The sequence below is a fragment of the Lutra lutra genome, chromosome 8 (genome assembly GCF_902655055.1).
Source record: "Lutra lutra chromosome 8, mLutLut1.2, whole genome shotgun sequence".
Classification (NCBI taxonomy): Eukaryota; Metazoa; Chordata; class Mammalia; order Carnivora; family Mustelidae; genus Lutra; species Lutra lutra.
This window is the reverse complement of record NC_062285.1, coordinates 129204931-129223428: the sequence shown is the minus strand read 5'-3', so window position 1 is coordinate 129223428 and position 18498 is coordinate 129204931. Positions and strand designations below refer to the sequence as shown.

At 47.8% G+C, this 18498-nt stretch overlaps 1 protein-coding gene across 6 annotated transcripts in view; it reads right to left on the bottom strand.

The window, feature by feature from the left end:
• Nucleotides 1–348: 348 nt before the first annotated feature.
• The window catches only part of RFX4 (regulatory factor X4), a 162272-nt gene continuing 144122 nt past the window's right edge, over nt 349–18498 (bottom strand). For all 6 annotated transcript variants that reach the window (XM_047740525.1, XM_047740527.1, XM_047740528.1 and 3 more), the window contains 3 exons: nt 12147–12309; nt 10303–10441; nt 349–1948 (listed from right to left, as the gene is read on the bottom strand). In XM_047740525.1, the coding sequence (XP_047596481.1) occupies nt 1676–1948; nt 10303–10441; nt 12147–12309 (575 nt within the window). In that variant the 3' untranslated portion in view covers nt 349–1675. The remainder of the gene's footprint in view (nt 1949–10302; nt 10442–12146; nt 12310–18498) is intronic.

Here is an 18498-nt window from a genome sequence, read left to right as displayed (position 1 = left end):
CCAGGTATTGAAGAATAATATTCCCTATAAGACCTGCTCTTTGCTGACACTAGCCATCGTGCAAACCTAAGCCAAATCCTTGTATGTAGAATTGGTCCCCTACAAACCTCCATTAGGCTATCGATGCTACATCAGTCAAGGACCGGATGTGTGGCCCATCAAACGGTAGTGATTGTTTTATGACAAGATGATGGGGGAAGTGGATAAGCACAATCAGATGAGGCCACCTAATTTTGCCTACTTCGACCCTAAGTGTTCACAATGCTATGTATTACTCTTTATTTCTCTGACACACACGCACACACAAATTGTCAAATGTCAAATGCAAAATGAAAATGAAGAAAGAGGTCATTTCAATACTTTTTATTTGAGTGTGAAACCATCCATATCTTGCACAACTGTACAGATAAAACTATTTCCATTTTAGCTGTAGACATGATTATCACACTGAGTGGTGTGATCAAAGATTTTATTTACAGAACAACTGCTAAAACATCCGATGTCATATTTCCATTTATTTCTTACCCATAGGGTAATAGGTCCACCATAATTGCTTGGTGCATTTTATAATACAGAAAGAAAACCTATGTTAATCTCTAACAAACCTCACAAATTGCTACAAATCTGACAGAAAAATGCCTACAAAAAAATTTTCCAAAAGTACAATACATTTTCTTATTTCCACACATACACAGTATAGTATAGGCTCAAAGGCACAGCTTTGAATTTTTTTTTCTATCAAAGTGTCGGAAATTATTATGGTCTTATGAAGGAACCATGAAAGTCGTTTTCACACTTGGTGCTTGGTAAGTGAACGTTTGGTCCATCTGGTTTCACAAAGTTAATACAGCAGAGCTGAGTGTTATACTCAATACCATAAACCCACATTCTCACAGAATTTTAAAAACCCCTCTCCTGCCTTTTGCTGACACTAACCATTGTGCAAACTTAGGACAAATACTTGTATGTAGAAGACCCGGTCCTCTACCAACCTCAATCAACTTAAGGCATACAGAACAGGCCTCTTCCTTCCCTCTAGACAGTGCTTACATTCCAAGACAATGCAGGTACTGGGAAAGACATGGGTGTAGTAACAGGGACTCTAGAGTTTTCCAGACACCAGCGTTTTGCTCTGGTGCTCCCGGAAGCAGTGATGGCACCACCAGAAAGAAGGGAGGCGTAGAACATACCTGAGGGCTGTTCGTTGTATAGTAAGATGACTGACAGATGGCAAGGTGAATGCTCTTGGTAAATTATGTGCCCATCCAAGAACACAAACCAGACTCTGTCTCTAGTATCCATCAAGACTAATGAGCTTTTGACAACAGGAAAATAAGTAGCTTATGGGGAGTGTTTGCCAACACAAAGCAAAGTCATGGAACAGAGGGAAAAGGCACAGATTGGCCTGCCCAAAATAGTGCTCTATAGAAACAGTCAAGTCTGGCTTGGCTACAGGAACCCAATCTCAAGAAGGACTTTCAGTGAGTCCTGTTTCTGAACTAAAGTTGATTCATTCCACACTGAATCCCAGACTCACGTTCATTAGGGAAATGGACACCTAGGAGTAGTCCATGAGTTATGATATATAGAGATAACGTCTTCTGGGGGTGGGTTGTTGGGTTTATTATTATTAATAATTATTATTAATATTAAATATGGATTCCTGCAATAGCAGTCATTTAGCCCATCCTGTGGAGGCCTCTCCGTTGATGTAAGCAAAGCCAGGAAAGTGTTGCATGTGCTCGTACTCAGAATTCCTGCGCGTGGTCAGGGGTGTGTACATGTCACTAGAGTTTCCATACCTCGTGGAATGCACAGACGGGCTTGTGTAGCACGTGTTGGCTGTGGGCACCTCTGGCCATCGGGGGGTGACTGGGGTGGGATGCAGTCTGGGAGTACTGCTCATCAAACAGGGTTCCATCCGGGAAGTAGGGCTATTGAAAGGGTACTTGTTGAGGGGAAAGAAATTCCACAAAGTTAAACTTAGCTTGCAAGTTGCATATACACAATATTGGTCATGCTCACAGTTTAATTTCTTAAGATGCTATTAATGAAAGTCGATAGGAAGGAAATCAGTGAACTTCTGAAAGATGGAACCTTCGTCTGGGAAGGAACCAACAGGAGAAATGCAAAGGATTTCATATCTACAGTTGGTGTTCACTCAAGTAAGAGTACTGATTTTGTGCTTGGAATCTAGAATATTTGGGGAAGTCAAATCCAAAAGAAGGAAGAGCCCCACTGGAGTACAGGTAGGTGTGTGTGTGTGTGTGTGTACAAGTAACAGCATGTCCAAACAGATACGGACGTATAGAGGTATGGCTGTGAATTTTACCATTAGGGAGATGTGATAGGTCTCATTTCATCAACCCAAGAGAATACTACCACCAAGTAAAACACAGTGACATTATTAAAAATAGCATTTTACAGTTGAATTCAATTATGAACTGCAGCCTAAAAGCAGGCTTTTGAAGAGGAAGCAAGCCAACAGCTTCAAAGGTTATTATTAGTGCCTATCATTTAGAGAACATCTCTCTTTTTGGTTCACATTCACTGAAGTCCTGAAAGAGGCACAAAGTAGGAAATGGTGAATTGTTGGGCTTGGTGTGAATGTGGAGGAAGGAGTCGAGATAAGCCAATGGAGAGGGGGTGGGAGGGGTGCTTTTGTGGAGGGCAGAAGAGGGGAAGTAACTCTAGAAAGAACTGGGAATAAGAGAAGTGCTTCTTCCACATTCTTTTCTGTTTCCAAGACAGCTATGCAAATAAGCCCCTTTTAGAGGGGAGGAACTCCTGGCGCTTCAGGCTCCCTTCGAGAGCTCCAAGTTGCTGGCAGGTTCACACCCAGACTTCCTCCCTGGGGTACAGAAGGGCCACCCCAGAAAGGATGGGAGGCAGTCAACAAGGATGGCAAAGGCAGCGAATAGGGGAGAGAGAGTAAGTATGAATTCTTCTGCTCCCCATCTGTCTTCCCTGACAGTTGGAGAGTGGAGCCCCGAGGGATTAGGTAGGAGGGAGACAGACAGGCTGAAGCCGAGACAGCCTTGAGAAGGGATTCTGACAACAGTGGCTGCTCCCTTTAGTCAAGGGGGCCACACGGAACCATTCTGCTGCTTTGAGTGGGAGCCTGAGGAAAGCAGGGGCAGGTTGTTAGGCCCAAAGCATGCAGAGAGAAACAGTTACTCAGGGATCAAGAGAGACGGCTCCAACTCCTGGTAAGAAGGGTTTCTTTATATGGGAAAGCATGCCTTGTATTGAAACTGCAGCCACTTCCCAGCCCAAGAACAGGTCAGAAAGAGGGAGAAGAGTGGAGATGGGGTCTGGGAAGTCAAGGGAGAAGCACCCAGGGCTCTGAACGCATACCAAGGCTTTCATATCCCCAAATCGTATCAGAAACCCTTGAGTGCACTCATGTGCCCAGTACGAGAATCTACATGGTCCTGTGTGTGTGGCAGCCCTTGTGAAGCCTCAGGCCTGAGATCATAGTGGTACTTGACCTTGCCCAAGAAAACAAGATCCCAGGTATCACACAGGTAATGTTAATATTATTACAAAACAGTCTTGCATTTTTCCCAAAAGATTGCTTCCCCCTCCTGATAGTCTCCCAAGTAAGCTCCCTACATGCATGTCACCTTGGCTCATGGTGCTCTCCCTGGCCCAAAGGCCCCCTCTCCCATCCTGTGGCATGCCAGGCTCGTTCCCCTCTCAGGGAATTTGGTCCTACCTGTTCCCGCTGCCTAGAACTTGTTTCCAGCCCTAGCCCCAGGCTCCTTGCATCGCCTGCCTTTTTAACCTCCTTCAGATCTCAGCACAAACGTCATCTCCTCAGAGACTTTTCTGGACATCCTATCTCAGGATGCTAAATGCTCCACGCTCTGCCTCTCAGGTCAGGCCCTTACCATCCTGCTTGTTAGCTGTCTCTTTCCACTGCTTTCTATTCATAAACTCCTGGCTGGGCTTCGCCATGTTCACTACCATATTCCCAATATCTGGAATGATGCCGGGCATCCCAGCAGCTATCTGGCAACCGAACACCAGGGTGTTACCACTACAAAGCAGCTTAGGGATCACATACTCCAGGCCGTGTATGCACATGAGAGCCCCAGGACCCGGGAGGTGAAGCACCCTGCCCACAGCCACCGGCAGGCTAACGTGAGGCTAGCACGGAAACCCAGGGCTGGGGTAGCGTGTCCCCCCACATCTCTGTGGGACAAACTAGGCATAACCAGCCATGACTGAATCACATGAGAGAGGAAGACATGCCTGTTTTGGAACACGCCCCATTATACCTTAATGTCTCTGTCCCTCTTGCTCTAAGCCCCCTCCTCTAAGACCCCCTGGGGTCTTAGAGCGCTGACCAGGCCTCTTCCTGTTCATTCTGACAGAACCTGCCTTGGCTTGGCCTGTGTAGGTAAAATGTCGCCATATGGACTTATGGAGCCTCTTTCCCATAGAACCCAAGAGAGTGTGGCTTTTGTGCCTAATCCAGGACCCTAGATGCAGCTGTGCCCAGGGGTGGTGTCACAGGCTCAAAAGCGTAATTGCCTGGAAATGAGACTGGCTCAAAATATCTCTAATGGGACAATAAAATCCTGTTACCACAGAATCCAGCATGGAAAAATCTGTCCCGTTAGGTCAGCTAATTGCAAATGAGTCAGTGACTCGTTTTCCCCGTGGTGAAGAGACCATTGAAAGATGAGAGGCTGAAGTGCCCGCTGCCTCAGCCTGGTGATTAAAGCCACCAATGAAGCTTCTATTCAGTCCGGCGGGAGCGGCTGAGGCCGGCCTGTGGCACCCACCTCACCTTTCACACTTTACATCCGGTTTCGTGCGGGGTCCTCGAGCATGCTGGGCACAAACCCTGGGGTCCAGAGAGCTCTGCCCAGAATAAAGGCGCTTTTTGTTGAGGGCCCATAACAGGAAGTTACCATTTGCTGGCTTAAATCACACGCTGTGGTCACTGATGTTAAGCTGGGGAGAAGTCCCCAGTCCCCGCCCGGTGAGAGAGGGGTGCGAGGGGGGCTTGTGGGCACATGTGCATGCATGTGCGCGTGCATCAGGAGTCCGACTTTCTGTCAGGTGGCCATCCCAGCTGTGACTGATTCTGGGCCTCTTTGGAATCACATTAGGAAGTTCTATTTTGAGAAACAATTCCCCACCCCGAGGCTGACTCGATGGTCCTGCACATGAAGAGGGAAGAATGAGCCCTTTATCCCAGACCCTCAGCAAATGGGCTGCTCCTTGAGCAAGGGGTGAAAGGTGGCCTAGTCAGAAGCACAAACTGTTTTCCTATGAAAGGCGGCTCTCACACCGCACCGGGGTTCTGCCAGTGGGCCTGCCCCTGGGCAGGCTTCCTCTTAGCCTCTTCTGGAAGAGGATGTAGCTCCCCCCGCCCCCCCCAAATCTTGGCCAGACAAGCCACATCCGCTGAGCTTTTAGGGTCTGGATTAAATGAGTTAATACACATGAAACACTTGGAACTCCCACATAGTAAGTTTTCAAAATGTGTTAGCTGTTACTAGTATTCTTCTTTGCATCATAGGATCATGATCTGTTAATGATAGAAGAGCCTTAGTGACGGACTATCTGGTCCTACCTCTCCTTCCACAGATGCAGGAACCGAGGTCAAGAAAGGGGAAACGATCTGCTTGAGGTCACAGAGCAACTTAGTACCAGAGTGAGGAGCCATTCATTCATTTTGTTTCATGGACAGATACTTAACTGAACACCTGCTAAAAGCCACATCTATTCTGAGCCCTGGGGATATAATAGCCGGGAAGAAAAGATATGGTCCCTGTCTCCGTAGAGCTAGTAGAGCGAGAGAAATAGATATTCTTCAATTACACAGTTGGTGTCACGAAAGATGATCTACACAAATAGTATTACCCATGAGCCAGGCCCTGTTTCAATCTTTATCAACTCACTTAACCCTCACAACCCTGAGAAATATGTACTACAATCCTCCCCATTTTTCAGATAAGGGAATTGATTAGAGGCAGAGCTGGGATTTGAACCCAGGATGCTGGCTCTGCAGTCAGAGATCTTCCACTACCCTGGCTGATTGACTTTTCTCCCCTTTGGCTCAGGCGAACACCCTAAGCAGAATGGCCCTGGGCAGGGCGGGGCCACTGGAGATTCTGTGAGAGCTGTGGGATTGGCTGGCAAGGCCTGGCCTTGACCATGCAGATGAGGGATAAAGCACAGCTTTCTAGTCCACGCAAGGGGAATTTCTAGCCCTCCAGCTTCTAGTTGATCAAATGGCTTTTGGGCTCCAGGGCCCAGTGCACGTTCATGGCCGCTGAGCAGGGGCAGAAGTTCCACAAATGTGTGTTGAATGAGGCTCAGAAATCTTTTGCAGCCACAGATTTGGTCTGGTTGGTTTTCCGTTTGGTCGGGCATGGGAATGGGGCACCTGGGAAGAGGCAACCGAGACCATCCCTCGTTCACTTAGTTGGATGTGAACAAGTATGGCATAGTCGCTAGTCGCAAGAAGGGTGTTTTTCTGAAATCGTTCAAGCCTTACAGTGTGAAACCTCCTTCATCGGGACTCACTAATTCAGAAACTACGAGAATTCAAGCAGGACTGGAGGTCTATGTTTGTTATTACCCAAGAGGAAAGCGTGTGTCGTGCAAATAACTAGTACAGATAAGGGCACACACATACTCCAGTTCGAAAACCAAATGGGGGGGGTGTCCCGGGGGGCTCAGTGGGTTAAGCCTCTGCCTTCAGCTCAGGTCGTGATCCCAGGATCCTGGGATCGAGCCCTGCGTCGGGCTCTCTGCTCAGCAGGGAATCCTGCTTCCCCCATCTCTCTGTCTCTCTGCCTACTTGTGATCTCTGTCAAATAAATAAATAAAATCTTAAAAACAAAAAAAAAACAAAAAAAAACAAGTGGGTTCTGATTATTCCGAGCATACACCCGCTGGGGCTGGAACGCAGGATGGCGGCACTTCCCGGACATACTGCATTCATCCTGAAGACGGGCGTTCATTTGCCGAGATTGGTTTCAGTTACTCTAGTGCTGATGACCACCTGCATTCTTTAACCGTATTCTATAATTGTGGTTTTTCTCCAGTTCAGACTGATCTTTTCCCCAGTGAGTCTGATATAATGAAGTGTGATATTCAGTACTTAGGTACTAATCAGCCCTGCAGTGGGTTTTCCCCTCTATGCTCAACGTTAAACCAGAGTACCACAGGAAGAAAGAAAGGGAGTCTAGGGTATGGGATTCTTCTCTTTGGCCCCTTGAAACTGACTGGGAATAGTTGTAGTAACTTCTTGAATTCGCATCTACCCTCCAAAAACACATTGGGGGTAGTGTGCATGGCCCCGGGGTTGGGGTTCAGAGCTGAAGAATTTGCATTTGAGTCTGCTTTGCTACTTACTGGATGCATAAGCTGGGGCAAATTACCTTATGAGGCCGTCTCCTCATCTTTAGAAACTGGAGAAAAATGCCTTCTTCCCCAGGTTGCTATGAGAATTAAGTGAGTCTGTGTATTTGCAAGTGTCTAAAACAGGACTTGATGCATATATGTTAATGAAAAAACAAAGGATTCTTTGTGTTGTACTGGCCACACCCCCCCTATCAACCCGGGTAGAGAGGTGATATAATTAACTTCTCACCCCACTGAACAAATGGAGGCTAAGGCATAACCCTTCCAGCACGGAGTGTGAGTGTGGGGTGGGGGTCAGAGGTTGTCAAAAGGCCTTGTCAGAGGGGCGGAGGGCATGGTGCTGCCCGACCCTGTCACCTCTCACCCCTCATCTGGATTCAAAGGGCTCCTCCATGGGCTTTCAATTAGTCCTTGGTCCTTTGATTAAAAGCTGCTATTAAATGATAGTGTTCCGTTCGGGGACCTCTGTGGCTTCCAGAGTGGAGGTGTGGTCTTTGATCACCAGGGACCACACGGGCCTTTAGGAGACCCTGGTTTCTCTTTACGGCCATGGCTTTAAAGATATCACCCTCAAAATTTCACGAGGAAGGATGAGGGAGGGAAGAAAGAGGGAGGACAATGACGGGCACTGCGGCTTAGGACTTGAGCTTGATCTGGCCACTGCTGCTTAGATGACTGTCTCCTACTGGAGCCTGAGCTCTCCAAGGGCAGGTGCGCTTCTGTCCCTTTCTCCACTGTCTGATCAGGGACTGGCGCCCGCTTGCCACACAGCAAGCATCCCACAATCATTTGAGGAATGAATGAATGAATGAATGAGTGAGTGAGTAAAGGCCCACGTGAGCTGCTTCTGTTCAGTGTGAGCCGGCCTCAGAGCAGCTTGGAGGTATTTTGCAGATCACAGTGAGGAGCACAGACTCTGCTCCCAAGGGAAGCAGGACCTCAGGAGCCAGCTTCTCTGCGTGACGCAGTTGGGAGACCTATAATGAATGCCCCAGGTGATGGTTTAGTGGAATCAACTTCTTGGCCTGTTTGGGGATTATACTGGGGCTTCCCTTGGTACTGCAGATGGAAATCAAAACAGAGACCTGTTTGCCCCGAGCGCCCATGTATTGTGGATACAGGCTCCTCAGTGCCTCCCCTCTGAGGCTGGTCCTCGGGCTAGCAGCTGATGCAATCCCGGCCTCCGCCCTCGCTCGGGTCCTGCCATCTCTCTCCTAGACTCCCACAAGCGCTCCGCAGCAGAGCTCCCTGCCTGCACTGGGCCCCTTTCCAGTTTATCCTGAGTACTCCCCGCCTCAAGCAGCGCTCCCATCCTGCCTGCCTGGCTGCCAGCCCCCCAGCAGCATGGAGTGAGGGTCCTCTGCACTCCCGTTGCTTGTGTTGCCTCACTTCCTGTCTCACTGGTTCCAGAAACTCTTAGTGAATGCCGGCACAGGAGAGGGGGCAGAGGGCCACGTGTAGGAGCTTAGACACACGGGGTCACACTGTCTGGGTTCAGATCCTCAGGCAGGAGGTTCTGCACAAATTACCGTGACAATGTGTAAAGTGCTCAGGATGGTGCCCAGCCCGTGACAAGTGTTCAGTCAGAGGTAGCTGTGGCTCTCGACAGGTGCCAGGGCCTGTGACCCAAGGACACTAGACTTATTTTTTGGCCTTTGAGTTGCTCTGGGGTCTCCTGCAGGAGTCAGAGAAGTCAGTGATGATAACAGGGTGTGAGGAGGGTTGCCGACAGAGGCGCTATGTGAGTCTAGAGCAGTGGGACCTCATAAGGTCCTGGAGGAAGGAAGGGCTGGTGTCAGGAGGTGCCGCAGAGACAAGTGCGGCTCCTGAACAACACGCAAAAGTCTGGGGAAAGAAAGTTCTACCCTGGGAGAGGAGCATCTGTGAACCGCACAGGGGTTGGCATGGCTGGAGGAAATGGAGTGGGGTGGCTGGTCAGCCACAGAGCAGGCAAAAGCCAGATGGTAACAAGTCATAAGAGATATGCCAAGACACGTTATAAGGTAACATGTCATAAGAGACAAGAGAACTGAACGTGACTCTGAATGCGATGACATGAAAAGAGTATTAATGGCCAGTCGGGTTTTTTCCAAAAGACTCCTCCAGCCGCAGTCTAGAGGATGGACCAGAGAGGGGCAGGTTCAGTGACCCAGAGACCGGTGGGAGGATTTTGTCACCATCTAGCTTAGCCCCGAGCTGAGGCAAGGACAGTGCGCGGTGCAGAGCTGTTAAGGACATAGAATTGAACAGAACTGGAGACCAGCCGTCTCTGAAGCCAGAGCAGCAGGAAGTGTCTTAGACAAGCAGAGGGCCCAACACTGGCGTTAGAGGTGCAACCACAAGTTTCATTCACCACAGGCCACAGAGGGTTGGTTTGGTTTGTTAGACAAGCAAAGAGCCAAAGGAAGTGTGTGGCTTGAGAATAATCTGATAAAGGGTTCATTTCAGGAACATTCTTCTGGTGAGGTTGTGTGTGTGGATCAGACTGGAAAGGAAAAGACGTGAGACCCAGAGACCAGTTAGAATGCTGCCAGGTGACAGTCCTGACAGGAGTCGACGAGGGCCGACACCAGCAAGATGGCTGACAGAGATCCTGTGTGGGGGGCGCTGCCTGAGACAGGGCAGCAGACACGGTGGCTGACTGGATCCTGGGATTAGAGAGGATGGAACCAAAGACAGGTGGTGTGCGCCCACGTGGCAAGAGGGAGTGAAGCCTGAACAGTGGCCGAGCACCCACTTCAGTGGGCAGCCACCAAAAGGTGGACGTGACCCTGAGGAAAGGATCCTCCCCTCTCCTTGGTGACAGACACACATGGTATACAGAAGGTACCTATTAACTGTGTTAAATTGACTAGACCTGCCACCAAGTGCCTCAAGGCCTGGGCGGGCCAGCAAGCAGGACCGTGGACTCACCTGTGCGGAGCTCCTGTGGTAAGGGGCGTAGTGCAGCGGGCCAGAGATGGCCGTGTCGTGGGGGAGGGCCGGGTACTGGCTCTGCATGGGGGGAGGATGCTGGCTGCCATAGCTCCCATAGTTGTAGCTTCCTGTGTATCTGAAACGCAGGAAACACAGTGAAGAGTGGGAGTCAGGATGGGGATGGCGGATCACTTTCATGCCTCCAAAAATCAACCTCATCTTTTTTTCTTTCCTTTTTGTTCTTTCTTCTTTTCCATTTTTCTCCTTCTTTTTGATTCTTACCATCGCCACCCTGTTGTGAGTTTAAACTCCCAGGCTGATTTTCCTTCTCTCCTCGGCACACCTCCCTTACCACTCGGAGTGCGCTCAGGGAATGAAAGCCAGCCCAGAGCAAAACATAATTAGGGACGGAAACTTCTACTCCTGTTCTGTTGGAAAGCCCCATATTATAGCCTGAAGTCAAATAGGAAAGAAAGAAGAAATTACTTGGGGATTTATGTTTCGTATCGTCCAGGCCTTTGCTTGCCCGCAGTGGGGCAGGGTGTTGTATGCGAGCTTGCCCCACGGGAGATGCATCATGGGCCGCTCACCCAGGTGCCAGAGAACCTGCCTCCGCCCCTTTCTAGCTGTGGGACACTTGGGCAACCCGTAGCCTTGTTTCTCACTTGTGTAAAAATGCTGGCCCTGGTTATCCTGAGGGTCAGATATGTGAAAACCCTCTATAAGATAAAAGTCCTATGAAATACAGGATATTCTTATCACTGTTCTTCTTAATAACATCTTCTCAGCAAAAACACGGACCTGAGACCACATGGGTGTTTCTTCTGCCATTGCCCCAGAATCAAAAGGCTTCCTGAAACCATTTTCAAAGTCTGTTCTAAAGGTGTGGAAAGATATTCTAAGAGGTCCCCTGAGAAAATAAAGGTCAGGGGGACCTGACCCTGGGGACAGATCTTGGAGTTGGTCAGCCAGCAGCCAAGCCGATGTCCAGCCTCGGGGTTGGCGTCTTGCTGTGTTTTGCTGGGCCACCATGTGGACGACAACCTGAGGGGGCCTCCTCCCGTGTCCCCCACAGCTGTTCAACTGGAAACACCACCCAGTACCCCTGTGGCAGAGTCTCGCCTTCTTGAGAATAAGGGTCCCTTTTAATATCACGTGGTTTTCAGATGACTGCACATTAGACATTCTAGGATTCGTGTCTTTTGATGAAGACACTGCATGATGACAAGAAGCTCCTCTGCTTCAGGTAACACTTCTTAAATGGATTTGTGGTTCATTCATCACAGCAACATTTTTCTCCCCAACAGAGATTTGGGGAAAAAATGGGCAAAACCGATGACTTATTTCTTTGGGCACAAAGCACCAATAGAACCCCTGGGGGTTCCCTGAGCCTCCTTAACAACTGCCGCTGTCCAGAGACCTTCAGCCCCCAGGTGGGAAAGCCCTCCTCTAATCTAGTCACGGGAGGCCTGAGCCTACCACAAGGCTCTACTGCCTGGGGAAACTGCTGGAAGGGGGGTCTTCTGCTGGGGCTCTGAAGCAGAAGAGAGGGAAGAATACAGGCTTTGGATGTGACAGGACAGATGCTCAGTCTGGGCCCTGCATCTATCAGCTGTGTGACCCCGAGGGACTGAACTTGAGCCATCATCTCAGTTTCCGCATCTGGGAAATGGGCTTGCTAATGCCCACCACCAGGGCCCCGTGGGGACTGCGAGAGTCTGTTAGACTCAGGGAGGTGCTGAGTGCCTGCAGAGGACAGCACTCCTCCTGCCCTTTGAGAAAACAGCTGCTAAGTGACCCCCAATGTAGAAGTCCAGTGGCATCTCAGGCAGGTCGCCTACCCGTGCTCCTCTCTGTGCGGATAAACTGGTATCCTGTGTGCGACGGAGGAAGAAGGCACATGGGGACTCCTCATACAGGGCAGCTGTTGGGAGTTTTCCGCTGGGGACCCTGCCGCCGTTGTCACCGTATAGGTCAGAGACCACGTGTATGACTGCATTGCTCCTGCAGAGACAAATTAAGATGTGTAAGTCACTCACGCAGTTCCTCCATGCCCCATTCTTAGAACACTTTAGTGGCCTCCTCCCATGCTCTTTAAGCTGAAAGTCAAAATCTTTACAGAGCATGTGTCTCTGTCCTAGCTGACCTCATGAGAAGCATCCCCTACCCCCGCCTTTGTTCTCTCTGATCTAGCCACAATAGATTTCTTTCATTTTTTTCCCCAGAGAACCACAATTCCCAGCACCACGGGGCCTTTGCACATGCTCTTTCTGCTGCCTGAAACTGTATTCTTCCCTTAATTTCCACTCATTCCTCATATCTCAATAGAGAGAAGATGTCTCCTAACCCCAGACGGAGTCTGATCCCCTACCTCACTATAGTCTTTCATGGTGTCTACGATAATTTGTCATCTTATCCCCATTCATGAATGTGATTTACTTAATGCTTATCCCCCCTCAACTAGAAGCTCCATGAGGATAGGGGCTTTGTCCATTTTGGCCCCTGTTGGTACCCTGGTGCTTGATACAGAGGCTGGTGGCCCAAAATTTTTCAAAAAACATTTTTAAAAAGAAGAAAAGGGAGAGGAAAGAGGGGAGGAAGGAGAGAGGACAAAGAAAAGGACAAAAAAAAAAAGAGAGGACAAAAGAAAGCTCAGAGAAGCACAGCTAAGTAACTTCTCAACACTCAACTAACCAGGTGTCAGAGAGCCAACAAACTGCTCTAAGCAGCCCTAAGTAGATTATTGGGCTCTGCCTGCCCAAGTCTTTTTGAAGATTATTAGACAGTGACCTTCACGGTGACCTATTCCATACATATTACTAATTCCATTAACTTACTTTTTAATTGGATACCTTTAAAGTGCTAGGGGTTGGGAAGGGAAATTGACAAACTTTAAAACCCTCAAGATGCTTAAGAATTTTATGAGATGGTTAGACTATAAAAATGGTAATTTAAGAAATCACTAAATGATACACTTGTCGATTTCTGATAAATTTCAAAATGTTGATCAGTGGAAATAATGAAACCTATTGTAGGAGACGGGGGCGGGGGGGACTAGAATTGAACGGCCCCTTGCAGGCACAGGGAAAATTGAAGAACTGGTTATGGGAGGCCATTCTTAAGGGGAAGTAAAACTTGGTGCTTTAGTTCTGTTTTTTGCAGCAGATCTTTTCTATCCTAACATCCCTGAGGGAAGCTGAAGGAACGGTTTTCATTGAAGAATGTGGTCCCTTCCGTCCCAAGGACTTCGCAAATAGCATACAAGTAGCTGCACTGGCGTGGAGCAGGTGGAAGGAGGAGTTGGTGGGCCAGCCCTTTGCCAATTACAGACAGGTTCACTGAGGGATACTCTGGAAGGCAAGTGAAAATGGAGTCCGACTTTGAACATATTTATTATTAAAAGAACTCTGTATTGAACTCTGTTGTAAACCGGAGAATCTTTCAGAATGCAAATAGCGCCCATTTTAAATGAAGGGACAAAGGTTTATTCCAAGAGCATGAAGGACACACCATTTATTGAACATCTAATATGGTCCAGGCACCGTGCTGAGTGCCTTACAGATACCCTTAAAATAAATACTACCCCCACTTCACAGAAGAGGAAATGGAAGGTTAAATCTGAAAGAATGTAAAAGAGCTCATAGGAATACAAAGGATTCAAGAAAATCATGCAAATGTGGGAGTGAACAAAGAAATTAAAACTGGAGCGAAACAGGAGTGAGGCTAAACGTGTCTACTCTAACTCTTCGTAGAGGTGGGCCTTAACCTGGGCTCAGAGATTTTCTAGGAAACAAGGCCACAGGGAAACCTGACAAGTTGGAAGCCATAAGATAGCAAACAAGCTGCTCAGGAGTCACCTGTCCTTGGAGTTAAAATCAAACAGGAATTTCTTTCAGATATCCCCATAAAAGACAACTGGGACTTGCCCAACAGGGTCCCCCACAATACCCTTACAGTGGACTCCATGCTTGATTCTCAGGACTGTTCCTTAGGTCCGCCCTTCAGGCTAGTGGGGTCACACTCAAGTCCAGTTCAGGGAAACTCAGATTGTTAACCTGCCCGAGGTCCCCGTGGGTGGGACCAGTGGGGCTCTGAACCCCAGTCTGGCATAGGCTTTTCATTCTCTCTACCCACTGCCTCTCCGCTCTGGGGTCTAGTCCCGCTGAGTACTGGCTGGAAGATCTCGGGCAAGCCTCTGAAATTTTCTTTCATCATCTGTAAAACAGGCATGATAATAGCTATTTTGCAGAACTGTGGTGAGCGGTAACTGACATGAGCTTGGCACGTGGGAGGCTCTTGATGATATTCACGCGCTCTTCCCTGTGAATTCACTAGGAATTCTTGTACTGGACTTTCTTAGAGATTTCTCTATGTCCCATTTCAGATGACATGGAAGAAAGACACTTTTCTTGGGTCAGAGTCTGTCCCCAGGGATGAAATTTGAACAGCAGCAGAAATTGAGCTAATTACACCAAACTTCTAAACATGTTTTTTTTTTTTTTTTTTTCATAAAATCATAGATGTTCTTATTCACCAGGGCGGCTAAAAGTACCCCTTCCTGGTTTGCACGTGTACATCGTATACAAGGAGATAATGACTCTAGCAGGCTGTTAGGTATCATTTATAGCAGCTGCAAGGAGACTGGAAAGACAAAATTCCAAAATGATCATGCCCCAGAAGACTGGATTATGCCCGATTGCCCTCCTCTATATTTTGTGCTTCATATGAAATTATATTACTGTTATAATTTTTAAAAGGATCCTTTTTATTAAAACAGGTTATCTCTAGGCAGTGGGATTGAGGAAGGCTTTAAAACATTTCTTCATTTTGTTTATCTGTATTTTTTTAGAATGAATGTACACTACCTCTGTGAAAAGAAAAACATTATTAACGTATACTAAACAAATTTTACAATTGGAGATAGAATTGGAGAGGGCTGGGAAGTACAGGGGAACAATGAACCAGCCACAGCAAGCAAGTAATTAACCCTTCAAGCCCCTGGGACCTGGGCAGAGCACTGTGAGGTCAGTGGGTATTTAAAGGAGGCAGCCAAGGAAGCCAAAAGATTTTCTCTTTTTCCACCCCACCCAGCAATAAGAAGACACAGTGGTGATAATAGCCATCACCTGAGGGAATGCAGTGGAAGTTACTTTTGTCTGAGCCCCCGGAGTGGAGCAACTGTTCCTTATTCATCTCTGTATCCCCAGCAGAGGGCCTGCCCAATAGTAGGTGTTCAGTAAATCTTTGTTTCATCGAAGTTGTTGTTGAAGGAGTAAATGCTGCTAGAAATAGACGTTATCAAACAAAAAGCTAGTGGAACTCTTGGAAAAATGGGCTCCTGTGGTCTGGGAAACAAAACTCCTAGATGGCCATGTGCCAGCCATCTATCAGACCCACTCAAGCAGGCTTTAGCAGAGTAACACCTACTGGCTCGGGTGAGAAACCCTTTTTGCCTGGGGCCTAGAAAAGAACACCCCTTACATTTCCTGTCCTATCAGTGGGGCCTCCAGTGAGAACGGCTGCTGCTGCTCTTTTCAGGAAACTAATAAAAGAAAATGTGTGTGGTTCACAGTTTGTGCTTAATTTTTAAGACCGCTCTCATGCTTTTTATTTTTTGGCAAGACAACAACAAACCTTCACTATGTGCCTAATTCCCACATCTTTCTCTTATTCTTCCCTCCCTACACACTCATCCTTAGTTAAAAGTCCGAGGATCGTGGAGAAAATCCCCTGGGCTTTGAGAATCCATAAAGATCCCAAAAGACCCAAGAATCCTATAAAGATAAGTTTTGTCCATGTTCTAGTATTAAAACTGTGGGAGAGGAAGATTTTCTTTCCTTCCCATCCCCAACAAAATGTTTTTCTTCCCTGAGTTTTTGTTACTGTTGTCGTTTTTCCTGGAGGGGGTTTTAAACAGAGGCTAGGAAGTGGGCTTGGAATAAAACAGTCAGTCAGGAATAACCTGTTGAATAAATGAAGGAATGAATGATTAATCATCCAACATAAACTAGACCTCAAGCTCCTTTCTTTTTAATACACGAACTCACTGAATTTTGGCAATAACCTTTTGAGGTAGGTGGTATTACCTCCTTTTCGCAGGTGAGACAATTGTGGCCTGAGACTCAATCAAATTTGAACCCAGATCCCACCCGACTCCAAAGCCTTTCCACAACAGCAGCGGCTTCTCACAGTTGAATGTGCCTTTGAATCCCCAGAGATCTTGTTAAGAGGCAGATTCTGATTCAACAGGTTGGGAGCTGAGCCAGCAATTCTGCATTTATAACAAGCTTCTAAATGATGGTAATGCTCTTGGTCCGTGGACCACACTCTGAGTCGCAAGGTTCTCTAAGTCACTGCCTCCTGTCACGCACACTGCGTGTAGCGGGCCCGTCAAGATCAAAGGTTGTGGGGCACCCGGGTGGCTCAGTTGGTTAAGCGGCTGCCTTCGGCTTGGGTCATGGTTCCAGGGTCCTGGGATCGAGCCCCGCATCGGGCTCCCTGCTCAGCAGAGAGCCTGCTTCTCTCTCTCCCTCTCTCCCTGCCGCTCTGCTTACTTGTGCTCTCTCTCTAGCTCTCTGTCAAATAAACAAATAAAATATTAAAAAAAAAAAAAGATCAAAGGTTGTAAGGATCTGGTACAGACTTGAGAAAATTCAGGCTGCTTTTCAGGCTACCTGGCCGTAGCCTTCCTTCAAATCTTGAACTAAACTGTTTGAACCTTTACCCCTGCAAGGATTCTATGAACCATCACAGATGTTGCTCAGGTTTTGATCTAACCTAAGCCTTTTGTTAGTACCTTCCTGAGAAATAAGCTCCCTTAAGTATGTCTAGATTCCGGAGCTGCCTAGACAGTAGCCACAGGCCACAGATGGCTCTTTAAATTTAAACTAATTAAAACAAAATACGATATAAAAAAAAAAATTCAGTTCCTTAATTGCACTAGCCACCTTTCAAGTGCTCAGTAGCCCTGTGTGCTCAGCAGCCCTGTGTGCTCAGCATCTACCGCTTTGGATAGCTCAGATTGCTATCCAAAAAAAAAAAAAAAAAAAAGTTGCCATTATCGCAGAAAATTCTGTTTGAACGGTGTCCTCTTACAGCATTTGCTACGAAGCAAACATTTGGTATAACCTTCAACACTGAGACAGGAAAAGACTTCATAGGTATATTTACCCCACAGGCTACCCACCCTCCAGGGAACAGTGCTTAAGGAGAATACTTGCTCAAGTTGAAAACCTCAACTGTTCGGGTGACTGTATCAGTAGCTCCCTGGCCAAAATCTCATTGACAGAGCTGACGGGGATCCTTTCCCTGAGAGAGATGCTGGTTCGGCATCTGGACCTGCCTCCCTCCCCAGCTTCCCCTGCTGCCACTTTCCGCTTATGTAGCCACAGCAGTCAGTCCTCATGGCGAGAGGCTCTTCTCTGCTTCAGGCCTGGGCCCATGCTGTTCCCCATGACCTAGAATGATCTTTCCCTCTCCCCAGACTTTATGTGGCTGACCCTTTCTGATATTCTGGGGCTTGGATAAATGCTACCTCCTCGGAGAGGCCTCCTCTGACCATTTCCTAGCACACTCTCATTCTTGTTATGAGCGTTTGAAATGGTTTGTTGACCTGGTAGTTTACTTCTGTATTGAATCCCCTTACCCACTAGGATTTAAGTATCACGAAGGCGGCACCTCTGCCTGTTCTTATCACTCTGTGCCCCCAGGACACCACACAGATTAGGCCTAGAAGAAGTCAACAGGAGAATGAACGAGCAACTCCAGAGGCCTCAGCACCAAGCCAAGACCTGATGAAGTGAAGTCAAGAAGAGATTCAACAATTTGTTTTCAGGCCCAGCTTATGTTTCCTAATTCCATTCCTTTCGATAAAGGAAGCAGCAGGGCTGGAGGAGGAGGCCTTCACTGGCAGGGACAACTCGAGGATGTGTCAGTGAGTCATCATGGGCTCTGGGGCGGGGCCTCGATGGCCCCCGTGGCCCACTCCTTTTAGCTCCCCTCGGAATAACTGAGCTTTTGTTATTTGGAAAGAGTAGGGGCCAGTTAGCTTTGTTACATCCTCAACCGGCGGAGAGAAAATGCAGCTGGGCAGGCCAGATGTTCTACAGCTCAGGCCATTTGTAAGGAATCTGCCTTTATTTCTATAGGGATCCTAGAATCTCAGTGATTTAATTTGCCAGTTTTGTGGCCCAG